Source organism: Ciona robusta, chromosome 8 (genome assembly GCF_009617815.1).
Source record: "Ciona robusta chromosome 8, ASM961781v2".
Classification (NCBI taxonomy): Eukaryota; Metazoa; Chordata; class Ascidiacea; order Phlebobranchia; family Cionidae; genus Ciona; species Ciona robusta.
Window position 1 is genome coordinate 2,442,715 of NC_143242.1, and position 24,646 is coordinate 2,467,360.

The following is a 24,646-nucleotide window of genomic DNA, read 5'->3' on the forward strand; positions in this document are numbered from 1 at the left end:
AGGAAAATGGAACACCTTTTCATTCTTTTTTTTTGTTCCATTTTGTAGTAAACAAAGAACATTCATAGAATTATAAAGCCGAATCCGCATGACTCCCATAGACCGTTGTTAATTGTTTAAAACACTATCAGAATATTTGGATATTATGTTCCAAACGTGCCCCACCTTCCCCACCTTACTATATACTAAATTACTTGTTGTTGATTAATTTTTAGAAACAATTACTACTGCGACAAGAATTTGAACGAAAAGATGACGGATTTAAAAGAATGTGTCCATTCTGTACCAAGTGTTTTCAGGTAATTAAAGTAACTTAATAACAACATTTTGCCCACAATGAAACATCTGTTATTGTTAAATTTTATTATTCCGTTCAATTCTGTTTTTCTATACTCTGTTTCTAATACACATAGCAAACATTTTCCTTTTCCTTTAAGATATAAATAATGCAAAGTGTTTTCTATTTTAAATTGTAGCTTAAATATTTCAGGGCAATCGGTTGCTACTATTCAACCACATGACAGATGATCACAACTTTAACATTGGTCACCCAGATAACATAGGTAAGCAAATGGTGTTGAATCTGTTGCAATTTTTTGGTAAAAATTTCTTAGAATTGTTTTGTTGTTAGGATTTAAAGATTTGTACTGTAAGGTGGGAGGAGATGGGACACCTTTGGCCCATAATACTCAAATAACCTGATCGTGTTTTTAACAATCAACAACGGTCTATGGGAGTCGTAAGGATACGGTTTTATAATTTTGTGAATGTTCTATCATCTTTGTTTTCTACCAAATGGAATGAGAAAATAGATAAAAATTTGTCTCATTTTCCCCGACCCTAGTATATATATATAAAATATAACAGAAGCCCATGCTTTTTTGTTTTTCAGTGAACGTGAGAGAATTACTTGACGACATAGAAAAAAAACTTGACTCGTAAGTGATGTGTATTAAAAAGTAATTATTGAAAAACATAACACTGTTGTTGTCATTACATTACAGGTTACATTGCTTGTTCTGTGAGAAAGTTTTTAAAGATCGTCCTTCACTTCGTGAGCACATGAGGAAAAAATCGCATCGAAAACTCAACCCTAAAAATAAAGATTATGACAAATACTACATTATTAATTACTTGGTGGGTTGTTTTTCATGTTTAATTTTCTTATGACTAATATATTTTACAGTAATATATTTTGGTACCTTTTTTTAAAAAAGCCTTCCATTTTTTGGTTGTTTTATACATTTTTTTGCAATGTTCTAAATGGCTGTAGATATACTTACACATACTGTGTCTATCTGTATACACTGCCGTAATGTATTTTCAGTTCAGTTTGTACAGCTATATTAAATTGTAATCCTTTTTAACAAAAAGTATTTTTGTTGCTATATAGAAACAGAATGGATATTTTATCTTATTTTTTAAGGAGCTGGGAAAGAACTGGGAAACACTACAAGGAGAGTCCGAGAGATTGGATTCAAACCTGGAGTGAGTTTGTGTTTGCCTTGTATTATGATTGACGGTTGTGGTTTTTAGATCTTGAGATGAAAGTAAGGGACCATAAGCAGTGATGAGGCAGAAGTGTTTGATCTGTTTAATGAAAGAATTAAAAATCTTAGCGTGCACTAGGCACACATATTTTTTAAAACTTAGTTTAGATTTTACGTTTGTTGCAGTTCTTTGTTTTTAACTAACTGACCATGCATGCTGGTATTACCTGAGAAGAGATGGAAAAGGCTAGAGGATTTAGTTTAGTATATGTAACCACAGGATTCTACGTCTTGGTTAGTGGCTGGCCTGCTAGTGAAAATATAGTGTATGTTGCAATTAGACCAGGGCAGACGCGTGTGTTTCAGTTAATTTTTAATGCAGTGACTCAACTTTAATGATATGAGTGCCGAATATGTTATTTCTAAGCTTAATCGTAGTCGTCGATGGCACACGACAAGTTGGGCCCAATCACATAACTAAAATAATGAATGGTTGTAACTTTATCCCCCGTGGCCGGAAAACGACAGTCGTTCGTGTCAGCTAACGAGTTACCATGTATTTCACTTTGTGGCTTTGTGGGTGATTAATTTAGTAGCAGTGATGAGCCTTGAACCAATTACATCTGGGTTAGAGGCAGGCGCGCTAACCACTTTGCCACGGCACCTGACATACACTATACATACTTCAGTGGACCAGTATTTTCGCGACAAGCTGTTTATGCTGTTTACTGATAAGCTGTTTCTGTTGGTGTGTTCTGTAGTCAAATGCTTATTTATGTACTTACAGATTTATTGTTAAATTCATTTTGGCGAGAAATGCAACACAAGATACAGTTTGTTAAATCCAAAAGACAAAAATGTACAAAACCGCCGATCAACATTTAACGGCGTAAGGTATGCGTGCAGAAAGGCGTAACACAAATCGTCAGAATACATGAAATTAAACATATACATCGTACACAAAACGACGTAGCGAGGCTAATACACGCAAAAACTCCCTCAAAGTTGTAAACAAACACACTTCGCAAAATTGTCTTCTTTCCAACCCCTTGGACTACGATCGCCACGTACTACGCGCAGTCCCGTACCTGCTGCTTACCCCAAACTTAAACCGTCCGTTCAGGTTCCGTTAACCATGGTAACAGGTACGTGGTCGTTAAGACTCGTAACTTTTCCTTGGTAATGTATCTTTCCACTACCAGTACTGCTTAAGCTACCGTTGCTTCCACCATTTGTCCCATTAAGTACAGCATCCAGTGCTTGCTGCCCAGTAAGCGACGGTGTAGAAGGGGGCGCGATTGGGGATAAAGGCGTCATTGCCGTTAGGTCGCTGTCGCTCGACGAAGATTTCTTGCTCGCCAAAGTTTTACTCGGTTTACGCGTGATGCTAGATGTCGCTATTGTATTATGAATGTTGCCGTTCGTCAGTCCGTTCACTGAAAAGCAATTTGGTTATTACACACGAGAAGTGGTTTTTGTCGTAGTTTATTAAAATCAAGTTTGAATGCAACATTCATACTAAAAGTGTGTGTTTTTGTTCTTTCGTATTTTACCTGCATGTTCTGGGTCTTGTGCGTTTGGCGATGTTAGCCACCAGGACACTTTATTACTGAGCAGGTTGGGCAGGTCAAATTGTCCAGCTAACTGATCGAAGTCAGGTATTAGTGTCGTTGGTGATATAATCTCATCCATAGATGAAATAGAGGAGTCGTGACGATATTCTGTGCAATAAAAAGTGGTAATTTAAACGAGACATTATAATTTATGTGTTTGTACCAACCTGGTAACTCGAATATTTTCACCGACCAACTGTAGTCTTCTGACAGCACGAGTTTACCGTTTGTTGTCAAAGAAATGCACCATGGGAAGTGTAGACTGTCAGCGCCTGTTAAAATGCATGTTCATAACCCATTCTAGACCTACATTACGCTTTAATCAATAGACATACCGGTTGCTATATGGCGCATAAAACAGCCATCCGGTGTGAATATATCCACTCTATGGTTCCAGCAATCCGCCACTAAAATATTATCATGCTCGTCTGTGCAAAGACCGCGAGGTCCTTGAAACTGTCCACGTTCAGGTCCTTCGGCTCCAAAACTCAGCAGAAATTCGCCCTAAATTGAGAAAAATCATTATTTAATAGCTTTGGTCCAATATTGCAACTAAAAGTGTTCATAGGTATGATATGCAGTGTTTTTTTACCTGAGAAGAAAACTTCTTTACGCTACAATCTCCACCGTCCGATACGATGATGTTATTTTGTGAATCGCACGCGACGTAACGCGGCTCCACGAGCTTGCTTTCGCCTTTGCCCTGTGCCCCGAATTGTAGAAGCATTTTTCCAGTATCCCTGTTAGGTAAACGTCGTATTAGATTTCAAAAAATTGCGAGTCGTACACGATTTTGAACTAAAACTTACGTGAATACCGAAATACAGTGCTTGCCCACGTCTGCCACTACGATGCGGTTCTCGCTGTTGACGGCAATGCTAGAGCAATTGCCGAATTGACCTTTTCCGAAGCCAAGAACGCTTTTCCCCTCGTGTGTCCAAATATGTACCTGGTCTTCGCAGCATACCACTATGTCATCATTATCGAGGATGGCAATCCCAGCTGGCTTACACATCCGTTTGTTTACCTGGCAACGTTAAATACCCATTAAGTCGCAATACACCACATTTTCCGCAACAGTGCCGCCGCTACAGACGATTTTTAATTAAACCTGGGGTTCCCGGAACCCCGGTCGGGCCACCGGCGAGCTTCCAATGTCATGAATCACTCCTGGCTTTTGGCACGAGAACCAAACCGCCTAATACTGCTCCCGAGAGCAGTAAGCTTACATTCCCAGTTATTCGGGCGTGCAAGGCAGGAAAATCCAATACCGGTGTCTGCTTTTTAAACGACGGATGAGCCCGCAATCTCGGTCAGGTCCCGTAACCCGACTCGACTTTCCCTCGCGGGATTGGTCACGTATGGCGAGTTTAAACCACACCAGTCGATTCCAATCTCTCAGCACAGCCCACGTCCATTATGCGAATATTTCTGGGTTATATCACGCCCCTTACCTCGGTGACGAACGAATCTTTAAAATTTCCTTGCGGGTCAAATATCTGGATTTTCGCTCCATCATAATCAGCAGTAATAACTTCGTTCACTGAGTTGATCGCCAGATTCGGGGTAGACTCAAACTCGCCATCAGCAATCCCCTGCTTCCCAAGCTGTGGTCATAGAATAGATGTTGTTATTGGGCTTGGCAGGAGATTAGCATGTAATTATAACAAGGCGTTGGCAGTCGTAACTCATTTCCGAAAACCGCAATTACCTGCTAAATAGTTTTTCACGGATTCTGCCGTTTCTGTCAAATTTCCTATTTGTGTTTAAAGTTAAGTACGTTCTCTATACCCAGCGTAGGTTCATTATCGATGGAGCTTAACTTGGGTGAGATCCCCACCCTGACAACGTGTCGTACTTTCCCATAGTTAAGTCGCATAGACGTCAAGCATCGCGTTTACCGCCACTCCCGGTAATTCACCTGTACAACGAGCTTGGTTTCCGTCGATTCCGCCCTCTGTATCAAAGTTTTTCCATTCCGACGTACCATGCTGTGGTTATCCGCCACGCAGAACGAATCCAGTTGCTTTAACACCTGTACAAAAGCTGAATTAAAGCACGCGTGATGTTATGCCAGTGTACTTCCTAGTTGCGGTTAATTTGTCGGTACTTTAAAGCAAAGCAGATATCTGAGCATTTGCTCTCGGTTTACGTTATTTTAGAATAAATCTCATCAATTTTCGAGTATATTCGGGCAATTTTAAACTTGTTTCATATAAATTTTCCCATTTACGGTCAAATACTTTTCTTACCTTGTTGACAACCTCGTCAAATGTGGCTTTTTGTATGATGAGTCTTCCTAAATTATCCCGTATCACCCTCACACTGGCATCTGCGTTGGTGTCGAATTGTATGTTATCGGTTTGGTTAGTATTATGATACGTAGCAGCCGGATGGGTTTCCAGTAACTGGTGCAAGATTTGCGTCATTTGATTGTTGAGGCCAAGAACCTCTTTGGGTGTACCGTACTCCAAAACCTAAAAATAGAAAAATTTGTAAGTTTGTTCAGCCTCGCATATGATTTCATTTTAAATAGGTTTTGGTGGAAACAAGGACTTGGTGATCATTTTTGTTGTTATTAGTTTTTACCTTGCGTGAGAATTCGGTGCAGGAAACGAGAGAGCTGAGTTGCATTTCAACGGAGTCTTCGTCGGCGTTGATTCTCTTTACCTCGGTAGCGTGCATGTTATGCAGCTCGTCTGTCAGTTCTTGCTTGCGCTGCATTACAAGAGCAATTATAAGCAGGTTAAATCTGTGCATGTTATGCAGCTCGTCTGTCAGTTCTTGCTTGCGCTGCATTACAAGAGCAATTATAAGCAGGTTAAATCTCCTCGGCTCAACGCCAGGAAACGTACAGTGCACACTGCGCGCCTAATCGTCCGCAAAAATCAGGGATTAGATCGCCTTAAATCCGAACGCCCGCGCTTCACACACATTGTTGGCCTGATCATACCAGCAGTACAAACCAACGCACTGCGGTTAGAACGGACGCTTCAGAAAACACGTCAAAATCGATTGATCGGTAGTTCTAATTATACATTATCGAAATTTCTGGTTATTTTTGACGGCCTATTTTCCAGGTGCGCATGCGTGTCCCATTGAGTTGGCTACTTTCGACTGTACGGCCATGGGTTAAACCGCGCTAATCGCTTAGCATACCGTTTCTTCAAATGACGAAAGTAATCTCCGCTCCCAGGTTGCCAATTATTGACTGGTCGTGTGCAATTAGTTGAATTTCTTGCATTTTTGTGCCGAACTGGAACACGTATCGTGCATATAGCGTCTTAATTATCGACTTGCTTTTTGAGTAGGCGGCGCGGAAAATCCGACAAAATACAGCCCATAAATTGAATCTATAATGGGAAACTCGTGGGAATTCAGCATAACTCCGGAAACAGCTCGGTTTTGTTTTCAAAAACAGAATATTTGGCTGTGTTCACAAAACGCCCCTTGTACAAGACTGTTACCGACTGTTTGTTGTGCCCAATTAGTTAGTCATGTTTAATATACTGGAAACCGTCCGCGTTGCAAATAAACACCTTGTCAAACTGTACTATGAATCTGCCACGAACGATGAACCAAACACTAACACAACAGCAAACAGTTCTTACCCTGTGTATTGTGTTGATGAAGATCTCGCATATTCTCTCTATCTCGGATTCGGCTTTGTCTCGATCAAGTTTCTTAGTCTGTTTGATGTCTTTCAGCGTTCTTTGTAGAGTTCGAAGCACGTCTGTCTTCTCCTTCGCAGTTTTAAGGAGGTTTTCGATCTGAAAGGTATTTTTGTAATGGTTGTCAACACAACACGAGCTTTGGACTTTTCGAACTAATAACTTGTTACCATAGCAAACCTACTCCGAAGTGCAGAAGGTTAAAACGTAACACGATACTATATCAATACATCATTTGTGTTGAAAATATAGAGGCAGCGGAGCCAAAGCCTAGTTTACCAGCAACTGATCCTTGGGTGGCTGGGTGAAAGCCTGCACGCTTCACTTGCCGCACAGATTCACCTTCTTATTCATTATAAGCCACTATATTGTGTGTTAGTTGCTTGGATCTTTACCTGGTGACTTTGATTGAGAACTTCTTCTTTCAACGAGCACCGGCGATGCCGTGAGTGCCCGCTCTCCACGCACTCATGGCAAATCGGGCATTGACATGACTGGCAATATATCTTTGCTGCTTCCCCGTCATGAATCTGTAACACAAAGCAATTTTAAGTATTCCAACTGATAGTTGAAATGACTAACTGATTGTGACCGATAGTACGTGAGGTAATATTTGTTTGACAGCTGAATAAAACAGTTGCATTTCTTCCACTTGAAACTTAAAAGCGACCGCGATTATGTCTCAATTGGCGCCGCGTGCTTTGATAGCATCAATCTTCGGGCACCGTGGCTCAAATTTTCGACTTAATCCTAACGCCACCAGCGTTACCCTTTTTATTCAGAAACTCGTAATCGTCGATACGAGATAGCGATAATTGACTTTCCGTGTCTCGCCGATGCAGAGATCGCAGGAATCCGCACTTATTTACCGAGTAAATATCATTCTACTTAAACTTCGCTTCACAAAGAAAACGTTGTTGAAATCAGTTTTAGACAACCAAACTTAAATCAAGACGTCCTCTTACCATGCAGTAAATCTTGGCTCTGCTTTTGAGCTCTTGGTTGTGGATGCCGGACTCAAACTCTGATAGAGAGACGATCTTATGTCGTCTTGTGAGCTTTGTACGTATGTGCCACGTCGAGCATTCGTTGCATAGAAAATCGGTGCAATCGAGGCAGCGAGCGATGGCCACTTTCCTATTGTCATGGTCGCATGTGTCACACATAAGAGAAGTCCCATCCTTGTCCTCGCTGCGAATCTCTTTGACCGTCTTCAGCATGTCGGACATGCTAGAGATAAAGAAATTGTCCTTTAAGCCGTTGATCCCATCTGCTGTGAGCGGTTGTTCACTCCTGCAAGTCGGGCATATCACTCTGACGCTGTTGGGCGGCGTGTACTCTTCCAAGCATTTTAAGCAAAATGTGTGCTGGCAATTCAGACTTTTCGGTCTGGTATAGGTCTCGAAGCAGATCTGGCACGTAAGAAATTCATCGTTTATCTTTGTCAGCAGGTCGATCGAACTCGCCATCATATGTCCCGCGAATCTGTAACGCAAAACAATTTCTGTAACTAAAGCCGGCACTTGTTTGCAGCAAAAACATGGTACAAGCATTTCCGATGCAGCGACGGTCACGCGAGCCTGATTTTCGCTGCACCGGCGTTCTAAGTTCCGAAGAAACGCACTCGTCGGCGCATATAATGTTACAGGTTAGATCTGTAAATGCGCGGTCGACCGCAGAGCTATTGAGTGCGGACGGATCGTTTTCATGAGAAGTAGCCGACTCGGAAACTGCGGTCGACATAGCAACGTCGCCCAGCGCACCTGTGCGTTTGTGGTTGTACCCAAAATAACTACTTTAGTAACACCGAACCCCAACTGACATTTTGCTGGGCATTTTTTACAAAAATAGTTTGCTACAGTTAAAACAGGCAACATGGTCGTTATATTACTTTAAGGTCTTACAGCGCTCCTCCGGTTTAGGCTGCAGCCGCAGTGCACATATTGTTTACCCAGAGCTTTCACTCATAGGTTATACATCATACTGCATCATCCGTTGCGATATCAGCCGAATGTTTTCAAAGCTGTCAGTCGGACAGCATGTACGTACGTATGACGTTAGTTCAATGCTGGCTAATTCGTGTGTGGTCTCGGAAGGCGTGTTAACCTATATAGGGAAAACCCACCAGGTGCCTGATCATTGGTTATGGACGCTGATAGCAATGATTTGAATGGTCTGGTGGTTCTGAAAACATCCATTCCGGTGCCAAAGCCTTAAACCACCGGCACTTGCTTGCTGGAATTTGAAAGTTAGCCGCTAAACGGCGGTTTTAGTATACCTCTACCTCACTCGTCATCAACTAATAGATTTGGGGTCGACCAAATACGGTAGTAGTCTACCGCCCACGCGTCGGTTTCCTTTATACTCAATTAACGTGAAGCTACCGCGTTATATGCGCGTACAAATATTTCTAATCGCTAATGACCCTGTTGTTTTGCAAAGCGTGCCGTAATGGTACGCGGGGTTCTTTAGCAGCCCACGGACATAGCCCCGCGCCTTGAACCGTGGATTTTAAAGTAGTACTCAGCGTAGTTCACTCCAAAACGACCCTAAGAACAGTCGAACATTCACTTCGATGCCTAACGCAAAACCGCAAGACTTTGACTTTCTTAGTTAAAACGCTGCGTCCAAACAAATATGCCGGATGCATTTATCGGCTGAGGTGTCGAGTTTCAGCCGCGAGACCTCGTCCGTAATACCTGATGTTTTCCTTGAAGATATTGTAGTCTGGTGTCGAGCTCGCTCTTGTGCGTATCGGACTCATGGGTGGATGTTGGCGTGTACTAACAAGGGTGTTTGTGAACTACCCAAACTACTACACGATATTAAGTTTTGCTTTTAAATCTAATTTGCGAAATCTGTAAAAATGTCACACGGGCAAAATGAAAAACCGTTTACAAAACACGGCATTTAGTTATTCAGAGCAAACGCAGACACGCTACTTAATCACATTCACAGAACAATTTGCGACTAACTCTTCGCTATTTAACGTCAAAACAGAACGCCGATCGTTATTCAACACGGAAAATCTGTGTTTTCTCAGCAAAACAAAACCGCGGGCTCTTTGACACTTGTTCGGACGCGTCTAAATCCGAATAGATGTAAAGACTCGGCACTGCATAACTCGGCTGCACTCATTACTAGATTATAGCAGAACAAACACTATGATTGCTTCAAGCTCGCCAAGACTAGCCTGTTGCCAATTGGTTACAGTATCAGCCAAAGGTTTAGTTTTGCAAAGCTGCTCACAACTATGTCTTTTTCTTGTTGCCAGTTGCCATGATCAAGCAACCTCATAACTTTAACTTTTGTATGCGCATTTTTCCTCAAGTAAAAGCGCGACCTTTGCATTATCTATATCTTGCCTGAAATGCCTGTCTTATATTGATAAATAGTAGGCTTACCGCACTAGATAACGTTATACAGTGTGATTATATTCTTGATCCGAATCGAAAATTTCCTATTGTAATGCATTCATTGCATTGTCTGTCACTTCACGGCCATGTCTTCTGTTTTTGATCCCATTTCCAAGTACCAGTTACCATCTTCCTGTATCTCTGTCTCAAGGCGAAGTAAATTTCCTTTACTTGCGATACTCCCACAGTCGCGCCTGTGCGTCCTACTTGCGCTACCAGCGCCAACTGTTTCGTCAGTTACTAACTATGCCAATTTACTTGTAAACGCCGAGTATACAAACACGGCGATTTGTTTAATTAGAAGCTTGGGTTTCTCGCCCTTGTTCCGTCCTCACTCAACAAGCAATAAATCAAACCCTCATCTATCATTACCCTGCAGGGGCTCACTACTCCAGCGTTCAGGCTCCATTGCGCACAAAATTGCCTCGATTTTCAATCCGCCCCTTTGAAAGTCGCCATTACCGCATGAACCGCCGTCCACAGCGGTTCAGGTGTGTTCTCAATTGCTCGAAATACGCTCGGAGACTTTGAAGTCATGCAAATAGCAGCGAGTTCGGTTCAGCTTACTCCTGGAGTCTTGTTCCTCAAATTGTTCAACTGCTATTCTTCCGTCTCTTGTTATCCAGTAACAAAAATTCAGATCCGTTGGGCCGTAACAAGTCCAAGCAAACTCGAGAAGCGAAACGATGTTAAAGTACAATGGGGAAGTGACATCTGCTGAAACTGTGGCTGTATCTGACTCTGATAGAACTTTTTGCGCTGCAAATTTACAACGATGCTGCAATGCTTTTTAATCCGTCCAAGCAAACTGCAGTTATAAATTTAAATTGGTCCCGAATTTTTTTGTTTACAAAATTCTTGTCCGAAAAGCGTGTCCAGGAGCTTCAGTGGCAAGATAAACACATGCGATGAAAGGAAAATTCTACTGTCGAAGTTTGGTCACGCTGAAAAGAATTCGAATGGCACGACAAGGTCCAACGATAATTGAAGACTGTCTCCAACCCTTATGTGCTTACACAGTCACAGCATTGTTTTTAGCATATGTCGATGTTGTCATGGCTATTTTTCTAATAGAATATTTTTGCCACAGTTATTGAGAAATATTGTTGACTCACTGTATACACTACTTCGGCACAAAACGCGCTAGAAATGATGTTAATACACCCACGAAGCTTTTTCCACACCAGCAGAACATACGCTTGTACTACACCAGAATAATTACCGATAAGTTATCGGTTCCTTGAATTTACTGACCACACTCAAGCCTCGCTTTGAAGATCGCTTTAACTGAACAAGTCCTGTCTGTGGCGCCAACATGATTGAAGACAAATTAGCTTATCATAGATACGACGACTGGGACCACACAGCACATCAAAACACTCAAGAGTTCCGACGTCACCTAAACGCCCAAATCTTAAACAAATCAGTGAATCGGAAATTACCACCAAATATTCTCGTTCAAAATGGGCTATATAACAAGCCCAACCTGCCTGTGACCTTAACTCGCATCAGGTATCGACCTTTTTTCTCAAATTACTTAATTGTACCATGGTCAACGACTAACTTCTTCTCTGTCATTCGTCATTTTCTTGGCTGACTTGATTTCTGCATTGGCTTTTGCCTCCCTGTCACAAGAAACGCCTATCGCTGCAGTCACAAGTCGCAGAACAACCGCTACGCCCGTCAGCCGCTTTTCTCTCGCAACATTCCGTTCTTTCCACCGCCTTTCTGAGATCAAGCGCACCGATAGGCCGTAGAGACGACGGAAAAGAAAACAAAAACAGCAATTTAAAGCCTATTTCGCTGCTGAGCGGTTCGAATTAAAGCGAGTTGCGATTTCTCTCGCAATATTTCATTTGTTTCACACCACCATGACATTTAACAAAGCACAATCATAATTTCAATCGCGATTTTCACATTTCGAACAACACCAGTACTTATCGGAATTCACTTTTGCCCCCCTTTTCATTCGCACCGTGACGTGAGATATCGGGCACTGAATCTGACCAAAAAAAGCTTAAAATTCCGTTTCTTTTCGATTCCCATGGAGATGGCTACTTAGAGGCTCCTCGCTTGACCGCAGTCACCTATAGGTCACGACCCCTTGGCATTTCTTACCCAGGTTATTTACTCAACACGTTTCCTGTGGACACTCGTTTCCGTCAACAAACGGAATCTAATGGAATTCGCTATCTTGCTACATTTCCAGATTTTCTTGTTACTTACTGGCATATCTGGTAATACATTACATTGTGTATTCTAATCAATGCGTAGTGAATTCGATACACAGGAGTCAGTCTCCCAACAACGCTGCGGTTATTACTTTGTTTTGTTCCAAGAACATGTTGTTTCCATGGGTTACAGTACATAGTAAATGCAAAACCGCAAGATAACGAACCTAGGCTACCTAACTACTCTGTTGCGTTTAATAGATACGGCGTATACTCTAAATCTGTGAAGTCCGTATTATCCTAAGCCTGTTAACAAACTCCCGAATTTCACTCATAAGCAAACTGATGAATGGCTGGACATTAAGCTCTTTTGGATTCGTTCCTGCGTCTTGATCTGGCTTGACTCAAAAACTTGGCTACATAACAAAAGTGACACGAAGACACGCTTGCGAATAACCAGTTCTAATGTATTAGGCCACCCCGCCATACGCCGAGAATCCCTCGCCTTCGAGTTCACATACCTCTGTGTATAGTGTTTCAAGCATGCGTGAAAACCGTGGCGGGCGAGCCGAGCAGTGTGCGACCCTATGCGAGCAAATCGGTAAAACTAACACCCGGCCAGGTGCGGTTTGGACACTGATCCATTGTTCGTTATAAAAATGCACCGACCAATCGGCCATTCCGCTGGGCAGGTATGAAAACAACGATGGAATGTTGAGCAGCGTATAGGTGCTTAGCGTTAGATGTATAGCTTCCCAAGAACGCTTGACCAGCTACGAATTTAGAGCAATTTCCGGCACAGCGTGTTATTACTGTCGCTGTAACGTCAGCCTGGATTTTCTCCGCCATGTAATAACCGAGGTACACTACGACCCGCACATACTTGGTCCGGTAATTGTTGTTTTCACAATTGTAGGTTTACATTTCTTCACGGCAGGGTTGTTGTTTATGTTTTATAATCAGTTGCACAAAGCCGCAATGGTTCATTAGGCGTCGGAACGTTTGTTTGTGTTTCACCGTTTCACGGACTTATTGTTTGTGTACCAAATCCTGTCGTCGCGGCTCATCCCACAAGAGCAACGCCGGGCCACTGTCGCCCCAGGCTATACCTCCTAAATTGATACGTTTCATAGCACCGATCAACGAGATGCCACGATCGTTGACTTAGTTTGCCATTACTGCGACCTCGCTCGTTGTTTTTACATCTATTACATTCCCCAAGTATTGTCAGGACAGCAAATTGTCACGTTTTTGTTGAATAGCGATTTTTGAATAGGATTTGTTTATAAAGGCAATGACACTTTTAGTTGCCCGGCATTTGTGTTTCATTACAAGATCCTCCTGTGCAAAATATTTTTTTTACAAGTGCAGCGGTCTCTTAGCGCCACCAAATCTTTCAATTTTGTGATCTATCCTGCACATATGAAAATCGTTTATAAAACCAGCAAAGATTTGTCTGGCTTATTTTATCTCTAGCGCCACCCCGCGGGCCATAAATTTCGTCTTCTCGCACTATTTGATTCTATTTTCTGGTGTACATCTTGGTTTCTGGGCGCGTCGTGTTGTTTGCACCAAACACCGTTCGACTGTGTTCACCGCAGATACTCAATCTTATCGGGCGTGCTTGGCACTAACAGGGTTAAACCGGTATACCTTTTACGTTCTAACTTCCATATAGATACATTTGATGTCAATGACTGTACAATATGCAAATATAAAAAGGCAAACACAGAACACTTTGTAAGATTAACCCCTCGAAAACAACAACTTCAGTTTAAGTAATACATTGTTTTTTCCCTCGATAAGCAATCTTGGATGACGTCATTGAAACATGACGTCATCGGGTACCGTGATAAACAACTGACAGAGCAGTGAACTCACGTACACTAACGCAATTACCAATTCTGCATTTTTTGTACTACAGCACAAACCGACAGCTAATACTTATGGGGCGTGGGCGTTATCATTACGATTTTATCATGGCGGGGGCGAATTGCATTTCTAAAGCTAACCTATGTTTAAAAGTCAATGTTCGCTATATCTTAAAATCTTTACTCACCGATCGTCTTCCTCTTCGTCCAAATCGCAGAGGTTTCGGTTCATTATATCAGCCATCGCAATGCCTACTAAATTGCATCTAAAACTGCGTATGCAACAGCAAATAGTTACAAACAACTGAATTTAACGCTAAAGTCGCTTTATATACCCGTTTCCTAACCATATATAGTCCTCACGATAAGGGTTTATCGACACGTATTGGAGTCAAACTTGTCGTATTCAGTCACGAATCACCCATCCCGAACCTCAATCCAAGATCCACTGCACGAGCAAGCTACTACTCCGTGCCAGTTTATCTCATCAACGACTTTGCTGCGGTGGGTAACGAGCATTACGTAACCGACAGACTTCTCTTCGTCATCCGCGTCTCCCTCAAACTTACAATACTCTCTTTGTTACCGAGCCGTGGCCTGGGATCCTCCGGCCATGCAGTCAGCTGTAGTTCGCTTTGTTTACTCGCAAATAGAAGTTATTGTAAACTTGGTCGGGTGATATCAAGCGAATCTATGCTTACGCTGCCTTAGGCACAGTTCCGATTTGTCGACTATGAGCCATAATCTCACTAATCCTAAACAACTCGTCTTCACATGACACCGTATTTACTTAACAGTAAAAAACAAACGTTTAATTTGACCTTATCCGCCTTGCAACAACATTCGTACCGTAGACTCTCTCCCGAAAATAGGACTCAGCCTTATTATACCGCCACATTAAACCAAAACTTTGTTTTGATAAAGGATCAACGTTGCTGAAGATTACAGTTACATACGCGTGCTGATACTTGTCGCTCAGGATGCATTTAAATTCTTTCAAACTTCTGCAACGATCTCTGTAACTATGACAGACTACTCTCAGCACCAACAGCAACAACTACCTGAGGTCCTTGTCGTGAGACGCTCCAGCGAACAGCTCGATCGCGGCCTACGACGCCACACGCGAATTCCGTATTTAACCCTTACGTAATCCCCTGCTAAGCTCTTCGACTCTATTTTGCATTGCGTTTTACGAGATTTAAAGTTTCCCAGCATTCAGGTATCTTAAGCTTGTGTCTTGCGTTCAGTATATACAAAGAATGTCCCGATCATATACACAACATCACGAGGAACTTTTACATAACCCAAAGTTGAAAAAAAAACGTTTTTCGCCGGTAAAATACTAGGGTACGTTTCCTGGGCAGGAAACCGTCGCTTAAAATGCAACACTTTCAAGGCAATATATCAAAATAACACGTACGGCGAGGAAGTTATGGTGTAATTGTGAAGTATCGTTTCGCCGCAAACGAAATCCGGCTCGGTGAGGTTTGCATATTAAATAACTACAAGTTTGCGCAACGTAAACTGAATATCGGAAATATTCAATTTTCTGAACACCACTTAAACAGTGAGGTCATAAACCGCCCAGCAAACTGTCTTTATTCCATCACATGTGTAATTGTCATTTTACTCGGGCTTTTAAACAATTGCATCAATTGTCGTCATCGTTTTGTGTCCCAAGTTATCACGCGTTGAGTGTCACCTTTAACCTCAGGTGTGACTAAAATACTTGGAGCGGAAAAACCCGAAACCAACATTATCGTACGCTCGCTTAAGATGATTTAGCAGCGATCTGTACAAAGCTTACTTTGTCCTGGTGCTCGTATCACATTGCGTTGTACCTTTTCAGCGGCGCTCTTTCCCGTGACCGCTTCCCCTGCCCTTAATGCAGTTGAAAAAGGCCCGTGGCTTGCGGTAGGCTTGTTTGTTTCGGCGCTGTTTTGATGCCTGTCTGCGGTATGTTAATTTGCGTGACTCGTTTTTCCGCAAGCGGGCTGCTTTAACTGTTAAGCCAGCTTACGTACCGTCGCGAACTTGTTTTTTTATTATTTAAAATTGCTCTGTACGACAGAAAGAGTCCTTTGTTTAATTCTGTCGATTCACTAATAGATAATCTGTTCCGGAATGATTGAGTGTTTTGGCTGGAAATCGGTGTTGCGTGTAAACATCGTGTGTGTTCAGTGCAAACAGAGAAAGATAAATAAACAAGATAATTAATTTTCGTCAATGTTCACGCAATCGGTATCTAATTTGATCAATGTGTTAGCAAATCATTGTTCAGTGTAATAAAATACGAAATTATTACAATTTCATCTAAACTACCACCCAAATGTCGCAAAATTACTTCTTCGAATTGTCAAGTTTGATAGCGACCTCTGGCGGTTTTGCGTTGCCGTATTTTAATCCGCCCACCGTCGCCACCGTGTGATGGCTAAACATTGGCTTAAACTGATTCTGAATGACCGAGACCTCAGTACATTCATGTGCAATGTGCTGTGTTATCGCAAGCTACGATTTAATCGGATCTACAGAACTCCGACCACGTTCGACTTAATAATCTCACGAATATGCGGGGCCTTCAAAACCCAATCCGTTCCGGTCTGTTCTCATGCACAAGCCGTTTTCGTCATTCATTGTCTGACCGCCTGAGCGGCAATAACCCCTCGCCGGTGATCAAAGGGAAACGACGCACGCCGTTTGATGTCACCCAGTGACCTACCCCACATACGATCGCTAAAACTAGGGGCATTACTTAAGCTCTTAAAATCTCGTTTATATAACCGTGTTTTCAGGAGTACAATGCTTCCAAAAGCGTACAGTGCTGTGATTTCGTCTTTATGCGATTATAGGAAAGTCCCAGGCCCTTTCTCAATAGTACATAAGCGATCATTTGTATTCATTCTGTCCGGTTGTATCTTACACGCCGGGCAAAGCGATCACGGATAAGAATAACAAAGTACCTGTATTATCTCTGTTATATCACCGGCCCCTCCTTCCCGCTTTAGATCTTCCCAATTTTGTTGAACTTCAGTAGAACTAAAAGCAATATCGATTTTTATCAACAGTCCCTAGAAACAGGACCATAATATTAATATATATAACAAATGATGTTTGTTAAATGGTTCTCAGACAAATGCCTCGCTATATTGTCGTCAAGGTATTTACGACTCGTCATCTAAACAGTCATCATAGAACCCAATTAGCTAGTAACAGGATGTGCCTCTTAAGTTTGTAAAATAATCTGCCATTTGTGGGGCGCGCGCAGTGCAACATTAACGGTCATAAATCTGTATCGCGTGTTGTGCGCTTCACATACAATAAAGCTTAAGTTTATGTTATTAAACCCACAGCCTAATGGTGTTTATAAACACTGCATACTTTGTGGGACTATAAACAGATTGTTTATTCAGAAGAGTTTGAAATCGGTTTCTGTCTTAATGAAATACCCGCAGTTTACTTTAAACTTCGTATGTTACCTTACGCTCATTTCACATGCCTATTTTACTTTCCCCAGTTCTATAACTTCAAACACCTTTTAATTTTGGTTTTCCATCAATTCATTAGCTTATGTGATGAGTTGTTGAGAGATTCACAACAGAGGCACGCGCTTAATTGCTTCAGGCATCTATTCGTTTGTTTACACATCCGTATTTTGTAGCATCTATGACGCAATACGACGCTAAGTAATCGGTGTCAATCACATTTAGTCTTAATAAGTTTTATGCAAATTTATATTAATAATAAACGCATACCACCCTAGAGAAACAGTAGTTACCCCAAGATCGCAGGTGCTACCAGTATCCGCATACCTCGCTTAACGCGTACAGACACAGATGCCAAAATTTCAAGCTGCAAGCTTACGATGCGAAATTCCAGGCACCGCTAATGCGTTAATCGTTTGATTAACTTTGCAGCCAGCTTTATCCATTTTTTCTGCTGCATATCCTAGCAAGCTGCAACGGCTCAGCTGTGACGCTTCGCCCTTGGTGCCATGTTTCAACTATTAGGTGAAACGGAATTTTGTTGACGCAAGTACCAACCACATGAAACAACGCGCGCTATCCAGAACTCCCCACTTTGTTTACACGGACGGCAAAATAGACCGTCATGCGACACCGGGCATCCCTGTTTTTGTTTTGGTTTGCGCTTCATTGCAGCCCCATAGCGTTCAATTGCTGCCTTTTAGTGATCGTTTTCGTGAGCTGTTTTTGGACGAAAGTAACAGTACCTTTCAGACTTTGACAGCCCGGTATGTCTACCCTGTAGCAAGGAAACACGTCAGAGCATCGACCGTCGTAAAACAGTTTCCCTAAGCGTCCGAATCGGAATTGGATCCGTTTCACTTAAAACAATAAGTTGTTTTGTGTTCACGCTATAAACCCGTTTTGACAGCATGTATAAACGCATAAGGTTCTGTACCTTACGAATGTAAGCGGCACTGGCGTCCGTTTTAACCGCGTATTGATAAATTCCTCTATTCCAATTCTCCTTTATGTTTGACATTTCAATTTTTTAAAGTTCCGTCTGTGGGCAGTTGGTGAAATTGCCCATCAGTGACAACAGCCTCTGACGCACATAGGGCCAGAGTAGATGGCATTGTGAAATGAACGTGTTGGCCACCTTGCTTGACTTAAGTCTATATCTGCATGTACAGGAAACCACGAGCTTTCTCAACTGGTGGTCGTTCCCACCGTGTGTAACGCGGAATAATGTACGGTTATATAAGCACTTACTGCTATGTATACTGCCAGCGTAAAGCAACCGAATGCTGTGTAATTACCTCCACAGCTGTGTCTTTTCGTATTTAGCATCACCTGATATTCGAGTATTTACAGAACTCAAGTTTTGCGGTAATTGTTGTTTTAGTTTACTCTCCTAAACTTTATGTTCGTGAGTTTAATTGGGTGGTCGGGCTTCACGCTTCAGGTACCGTTGGTTCTCGTAGCTTAAACCCAGCCAGTGAGATAGTCATGGCTTGCTTGTTTCACGCATGGGAGAAGCATGAGCTGCGACAAAGTTCCAGGCAATTTTAGCCCGGTGGAATGAGTTGCATCGGCGCCTTACGATCGCACCAGACGTCTTTACTCCGCCAAAAATTCCACCTCCCAGCAGTCTGCGTACACACACCGCTTAGCGGAAAAGAGCCTTTGTTTTAAGCCAAACTATAACCGAGTAAAGTAACCGCATTGACGATATCACCGCCCAAGGCGAAAACCTCGACCAAGAATGTTCATATCATACCATTCGCCGGCTCCTCCGTATAACGAGGCTGTCATCGCCTTTGTTTCCGCTCTCCTAATTCGCACTTAACACGGCGCCGGAATGCGCCGATCAGTTCGGCCCGAGCGCCCCAGGCATTTTGCGTTCTGATGCCATTCCGCTAATCTTGCTTGCATATTCAGTTTGCCGTAAAAGCTCCACCCTCTCTGTTGCACGAAGTCGGAACACGACAGCCTGAAATCATCCAAGGCTTGCTTATCTCGTAATAAACATCGCTTGCAGATAACGCAAGCTCCGACCTCGCCGCTAATTAAAGCATGCGCGTAGCCGACGACCGCGCAGATAAATCACACAAAGCTATCTCCTTCATTGATCGTTGTAAACATGTTCAAGCCCTATAAGCCGGAAGCACCAACTCCACTAAAGGCATTCCCGATTCGCCACGTCAATCTAACAATCCGTGTCATCGCTTAGAAAAGCACAGATCGCAAAGCAGCGACTTTGTTCTTCGGTTTTCCGGCCCAAAATAGACCGCACGATCAAATTGCCAGCAATTTGTTGTCGCTAATCCCACTTCCCACGCAAAAACGCCGCTAGTTCACACACCTAATTGTCGTAAAACAACAATGACTTTTAGCTTGATTAATCGGCACCCGAATTTCACAGCTGACATTTCGCCATTGCTTCCCCTTTGCATCGCTTGATCGGCTTACATATCTCCCAGGCACAAAGCGGGCCCTGTGCCCAGCCATGCCAATATGCCGCTGGTTAATGCGTCATCTCCGGGCAATATAAACTGTCCATTGTTTCACTTTGTTATGACAGTCCACTCCTGTTCTCCATATAGGGTTACCATGCTCACCACATCCGACTTCCGTCACACGAAAGCGATAAATTGTGATTTTCCGTGTATCAAGTTACGTTTCGCGTCGATCCGGACGTTAAATGGCATCGCTTATATTTAAAACAAAAGTGGTCTTATAGTTAAGAACCATATACTACTCATTTTTATCTTTTGCCTTGTTGATGAGCTAACAGTATCCATTTTACCCCACAGTTCTATACGTAGCGCACACTAAACCGCATTTTGTTTCATACATTGTCTCATCTCTCAAATCGTTCTTTTAAACCCATTGAATCATGGTCGCACCCAGCAGTCATATACGTCGGAGGCGGAAACGTCCAAATTTACGAGCATCCGAGCGTAAAATCGTGTTTCAGCGCCCGCGAGAAAGCTGTAAACCTTTTCGATCGTTTCCCGGTAAAAGTAATAATATAGATTTCCTTTCACTGCCACTGCTCGGGCATGATATGTTTACCCAATCCCGTTTCTCCCTACAGTAAGAAATTGCCACAAAAATCCTGTTTACCTAAAATTACTACTCTCTCAGTCGCATTACACGTGTAATAAACGCAAAACTGACAGTTAAATTTCACGTATGGGACTGGCATTGTCCATATAACATTTAGTATACAACTGGGTATAACTTATTGTGCACCATTAAATAAAAGTAAGGCATAACTTTTTAGAAGGAACACCACTCACCGTATTTCAAATGTAGTTCCGTATATTCTTTAGCTATCGTCCTTATATTATGCAGCCGTTTATTACAGTGAGTTAAAGTTCAGTTATGTATTCCTGCGTTTTAGTATAGCATAATTAATCAATATTCAATTAAAGCTACGTTCTGCAACAAAATAAGGTCATTTTAACTTGTGTGTCTGGAAACATATAGCAGTGTGGGGAAAGATGGGACACCCTTTTTTTCAGTTTTTTCGTCCCTATTGGTATAGTAAACAAAGAAAATACACAGAATTTTAAAATCGTTTCCTCACGACACCCGTAGGGATGTTCGGATATTATGTACTAAAGATGTCCCGTCTTCCCCCACCCTTCTATATTTTATATGCTACTAAAAGAGATATTTTGTGAAGATGTTTTAGCAGAGCACTTAGTTCGTAACTCCGCACGTAAAGCGCATATTCTTGGTGGGACAAAAAGGGGTTCAATTATAACTTGGCACCCCTATTTGCTTATCCACGGTCATTGCTTTAAATACATGGCGCACTGTTCTTTGTAGTTTTGGACAACTAAATAATTCCTAACCAAATTCATATGCTTAAGCTAAAAAAAACTCCCCTCAGTTAATTTTCCCTTTACATACCACTCATACTGTAAACGATCATAATCACAAATAACTCTGCTGTCCTGTTCTAATTCCCGGGCAGTTTTGTCGCCATCATTAAGCACATTTCGCTGCTCAGCCGTGGACCGCATACCTTCGTTTACACCTGGACCCTTTCGCCTTGGTTCAGTGCATCTTATATCTTCCTTCTCCTGGCCTACTCTTATAGCTGTCTTACGCCGCAGCCCACAGTCGAGCATCCACGTTTTGCGTTCTGCCGTCTCGCCATTGTCGCCGGCGGTAATTTATTTGCCACGGTTATAATCGCCTAAGAATCTTATCAACGTTAAGCTATGTTTGCACAAGCTTCCATGCCTACCGTACGCACCTCAATCTCACCTAAAACTGGACAACCTTTTCCCCGCGAGCTCCTGTATCTAGACGCCTAAGAAACTTGTCAAGTTTCCACGAAACCGCCTCTTAAAACTGACGGCTTCTCACTTTTTAATTAGTCCGCATTGAAAATATCGCCCAAAAATTCAACCACGCACTCTTGGCTGCAGCCACCCTATCTCGAAATTGAGGCACACAAATTCTTCTAACGTCAATTTAGCTCCGTGTTGGTTTCAAGTGTTCTGTCCTCGTCTGCCTAGGTCACCCTCTGTTCGTTTTACTCATTCTCCTCGAAGTCTCTACGCCCAGGAATGCCAAATATCCGCCAGCGGTCTACGCTTTCTTCCGAGCGATGTCTCGTTATCTAATATTATTGCTATACTTACAAGCTTACCCGCCAAACTGCTCCTCGCTGTCCGAAGCTAAAGCTCTGCTTATTCCACTCTCGAAAGCCGATAACCTTAATCCAAGGAAAACCGATCACTGCAAATTCTTGTTCTCCCCACCTTTCTAACCACAGAAAGTAATCACGCACTTTAACACACTCATTTTCAATCGTACGAAAATCCCGCGAATCTTGTTTTTGCCACGTCCTTTAACTTTCCGATCATTGGAATTTTTATCCGAGCCCAAAGCTTAAAGATTCCCGTGTTACAGTAGCGCTGCGCTAATTACCGCTAGCCGTGTTTACAGTTTTAAATTCTCGTGAGTGGTCAAGAGGGTTGCTAAGGTTTAAAGACATGTTCAACTTTGTATAAAGGAAGCTTAAATCTCCTAAATTTGTCTACTTGTTGTACATTACCGGTGCGTTGTAGGTTAGCACACAGAAAAGAGAAAATACAAAATTAGTTTGAAATTAATTTTTAAAATTAAAGGTTACATAGAAGGTTTGGGTAAGATGATTAATTCTTTTATTATTTTTAACTTTTGATTTGGTATTAAATAAAAATATTTAGAAAAACGTTATTATATGTTGGTAAAGCGTATATGAGTAAACAAGATACCCATCTTACCACACAATACTAATGTTGTCGTTAGAATCCGTCCCGTTTGTGTGACCTGTTAACTACAGTGCTAAAACACATCTAAATACCTTGGTCTATACAGTAGGGTGGGGGAAGATGAGACACCTTTTCATTCTATTTTCTCGTCCGATTTGGTAGTAAACAAAGAACATTCAAAGAATTATAAAACAGTATTCTCACGACTTCCATAGATCATTGTTAAATGTTTAAAACACGAGCTGTATATTTGGATATTATGTGCTAAAAGTGTCCCATCTTCCCCCGCAGTACTATATAAACAAAGTGTTAACATTCAGCTCGTTCCGAAACGGCTCACCTTTGCCCCAGCGAATAAACACCCGTCTACAGAAACTTCAACTGTTGCTGTTTTGCAAAATACACGTTAGGATTGCCCCTGTGCCCTTTTAAAACCACACGTTGGTTTTCCTATGCACCTGTGTCGGAAACGGGGACACAAACTCACAGCTTGTATAAGAATCTCTCGCCTTCCCTTACACACTGTCTTTCGAAAGTGAGAAGCTGCTCTGACGACAGTTTTCCGTCGATCCCGTTTGACGTCATGCGGTGTCTACGTCAACGGCGGCCAAGATCGAGCGTGGTTAAGTCTGATCGTTGCGTTGTATTTACCGAAGAAATTCGAACCCGTGTGGTGGCTGATCAAAACCCTTATACGGCAGTTTTCTCAGTAATGCCTTACTTGGCAGTGCAAGTGCGTGGTCGGTGTCGTACAAACATGTTTGCATCTAATTTAAGGTCGTGTTGACGATATCACATCCGCATAACACAAAGGTATAACTTTGCCCTTCAACACAAAGTCATCTCATACGAAAACTAAAGACTCGTGCTCTAAAGTCTGCACGATGTGTCACTCGCAAGGGCGCGTGCGTTCATACCGCAGACGAAAGAGCTAACTCAGTATAACTTGTGTACTATACACAGCCTAATACACCGCTCTTTATGTGCACGACAACGTACTAACAAAACATGCATTATTTCGGCAGTATGAGTATACATAAACATATAATACCGCAGTATTTAGGTGTCATTGAACTTTCTGGATCAGCCATATATATAAATACCTGCTGCACGTTCATGTTTCACGGATAAACATCTCGTTAAAAAACCCACGCGTTTACAACTTGTCAATCATAGTTTTATTTTAGGTATTCGGTTCCAACCGAATGCTTGTACCCTGAGCTGCGGATTTTTAGTCGGAATCCTGCTTCGGGGTGTTTAACACGAAATGAAAACATACTGGCAGTTTTTGTTTTATTGAACAATAAAGCAAATTCATACATTATGGGTTGCATGAAATTGGTTCAGTGTAAAGCTCCATCTTATAAAGTATATCATTTGCTGTACACATTTTAAATACGACTATAGTACTGTGGGGTATGGTGGGACACCTTTAGCACATAATGTCTAAATATCCTCATCGTGTTTTAAACGATTCCCAACGGTGTGGAAGTCGTAAGAACATGGTTTTATAAATCTTTGAATGTTCTTTGTTTACTACCAAATGGGGCGAGAAAATAGAAGGTGTCCTATCTTCCCCACCCTACTATACAATAATTTACGTGCATATCCTGCACAAACCAACGACTGTTTCATTTTAACTTTGTCACTTTAACATCGATTTAACTTAAGATA

At 42.1% G+C, this 24,646-nt stretch overlaps 2 protein-coding genes and 1 long non-coding RNA gene across 5 annotated transcripts in view; 2 read left to right on the plus strand and 1 right to left on the minus strand.

Moving 5' to 3' along the window:
- LOC149732224 (zinc finger protein 277-like) overlaps nt 1-24,646 on the plus strand; it is a 28,492-nt gene that overhangs the window by 1,887 nt on the left and 1,959 nt on the right. Inside the window, exons 5-9 of the mRNA XM_089883611.1 lie at nt 216-299; nt 491-563; nt 893-938; nt 1,005-1,137; nt 1,427-1,488. Coding sequence (XP_089739737.1) covers nt 216-299; nt 491-563; nt 893-938; nt 1,005-1,137; nt 1,427-1,488 — 398 coding nt within the window. The remainder of the gene's footprint in view (nt 1-215; nt 300-490; nt 564-892; nt 939-1,004; nt 1,138-1,426; nt 1,489-24,646) is intronic.
- LOC149732225 (tripartite motif-containing protein 2-like) lies at nt 2,260-21,154 on the minus strand. Of its 3 annotated transcripts, XM_089883597.1 has the most exons (15): nt 20,999-21,154; nt 17,193-17,268; nt 7,740-8,259; nt 7,170-7,304; nt 6,715-6,873; nt 5,693-5,821; nt 5,356-5,580; nt 5,025-5,138; nt 4,558-4,710; nt 3,913-4,130; nt 3,696-3,843; nt 3,439-3,607; nt 3,271-3,375; nt 3,044-3,211; nt 2,260-2,926 (listed from the first exon to the last, which is right to left on the minus strand). In XM_089883597.1, exons 3-15 carry the CDS (start codon nt 8,244-8,246, stop codon nt 2,610-2,612), a joined length of 2,547 nt encoding a protein of 848 aa, XP_089739723.1. In that variant the 5' UTR covers nt 8,247-8,259; nt 17,193-17,268; nt 20,999-21,154; the 3' UTR covers nt 2,260-2,609. The 3 variants fall into 3 exon arrangements, with proteins under 3 accessions (XP_089739723.1, XP_089739722.1, XP_089739721.1); XM_089883596.1 differs by lacking the exons at nt 17,193-17,268; nt 20,999-21,154 and adding an exon at nt 14,421-14,552; XM_089883595.1 differs by lacking the exons at nt 17,193-17,268; nt 20,999-21,154 and adding an exon at nt 9,474-11,860.
- Nucleotides 5,716-24,633, plus strand: LOC149732226 (uncharacterized). Its single transcript, XR_016385601.1, has 2 exons — nt 5,716-5,848; nt 5,924-24,633. It is a non-coding gene; the product is annotated as an uncharacterized LOC149732226 (long non-coding RNA).

Excerpts from the sequence above, each read along its gene's own strand:
- LOC149732225 (XM_089883595.1), bottom strand. The coding sequence starts at position 9,538 with ATGAGTCCGATACGCACAAGAGCGAGCTCGACACCAGACTACAATATC. Across the intron at positions 8,260-9,473 it reads ATCTTCAAGGAAAACATCAG|ATTCGCGGGACATATGATGG; the intron begins GTATTACGGACG and ends TTTGCGTTACAG. Across the intron at positions 7,305-7,739 it reads GAGCCAAGATTTACTGCATG|ATTCATGACGGGGAAGCAGC; the intron begins GTAAGAGGACGT and ends TTTGTGTTACAG.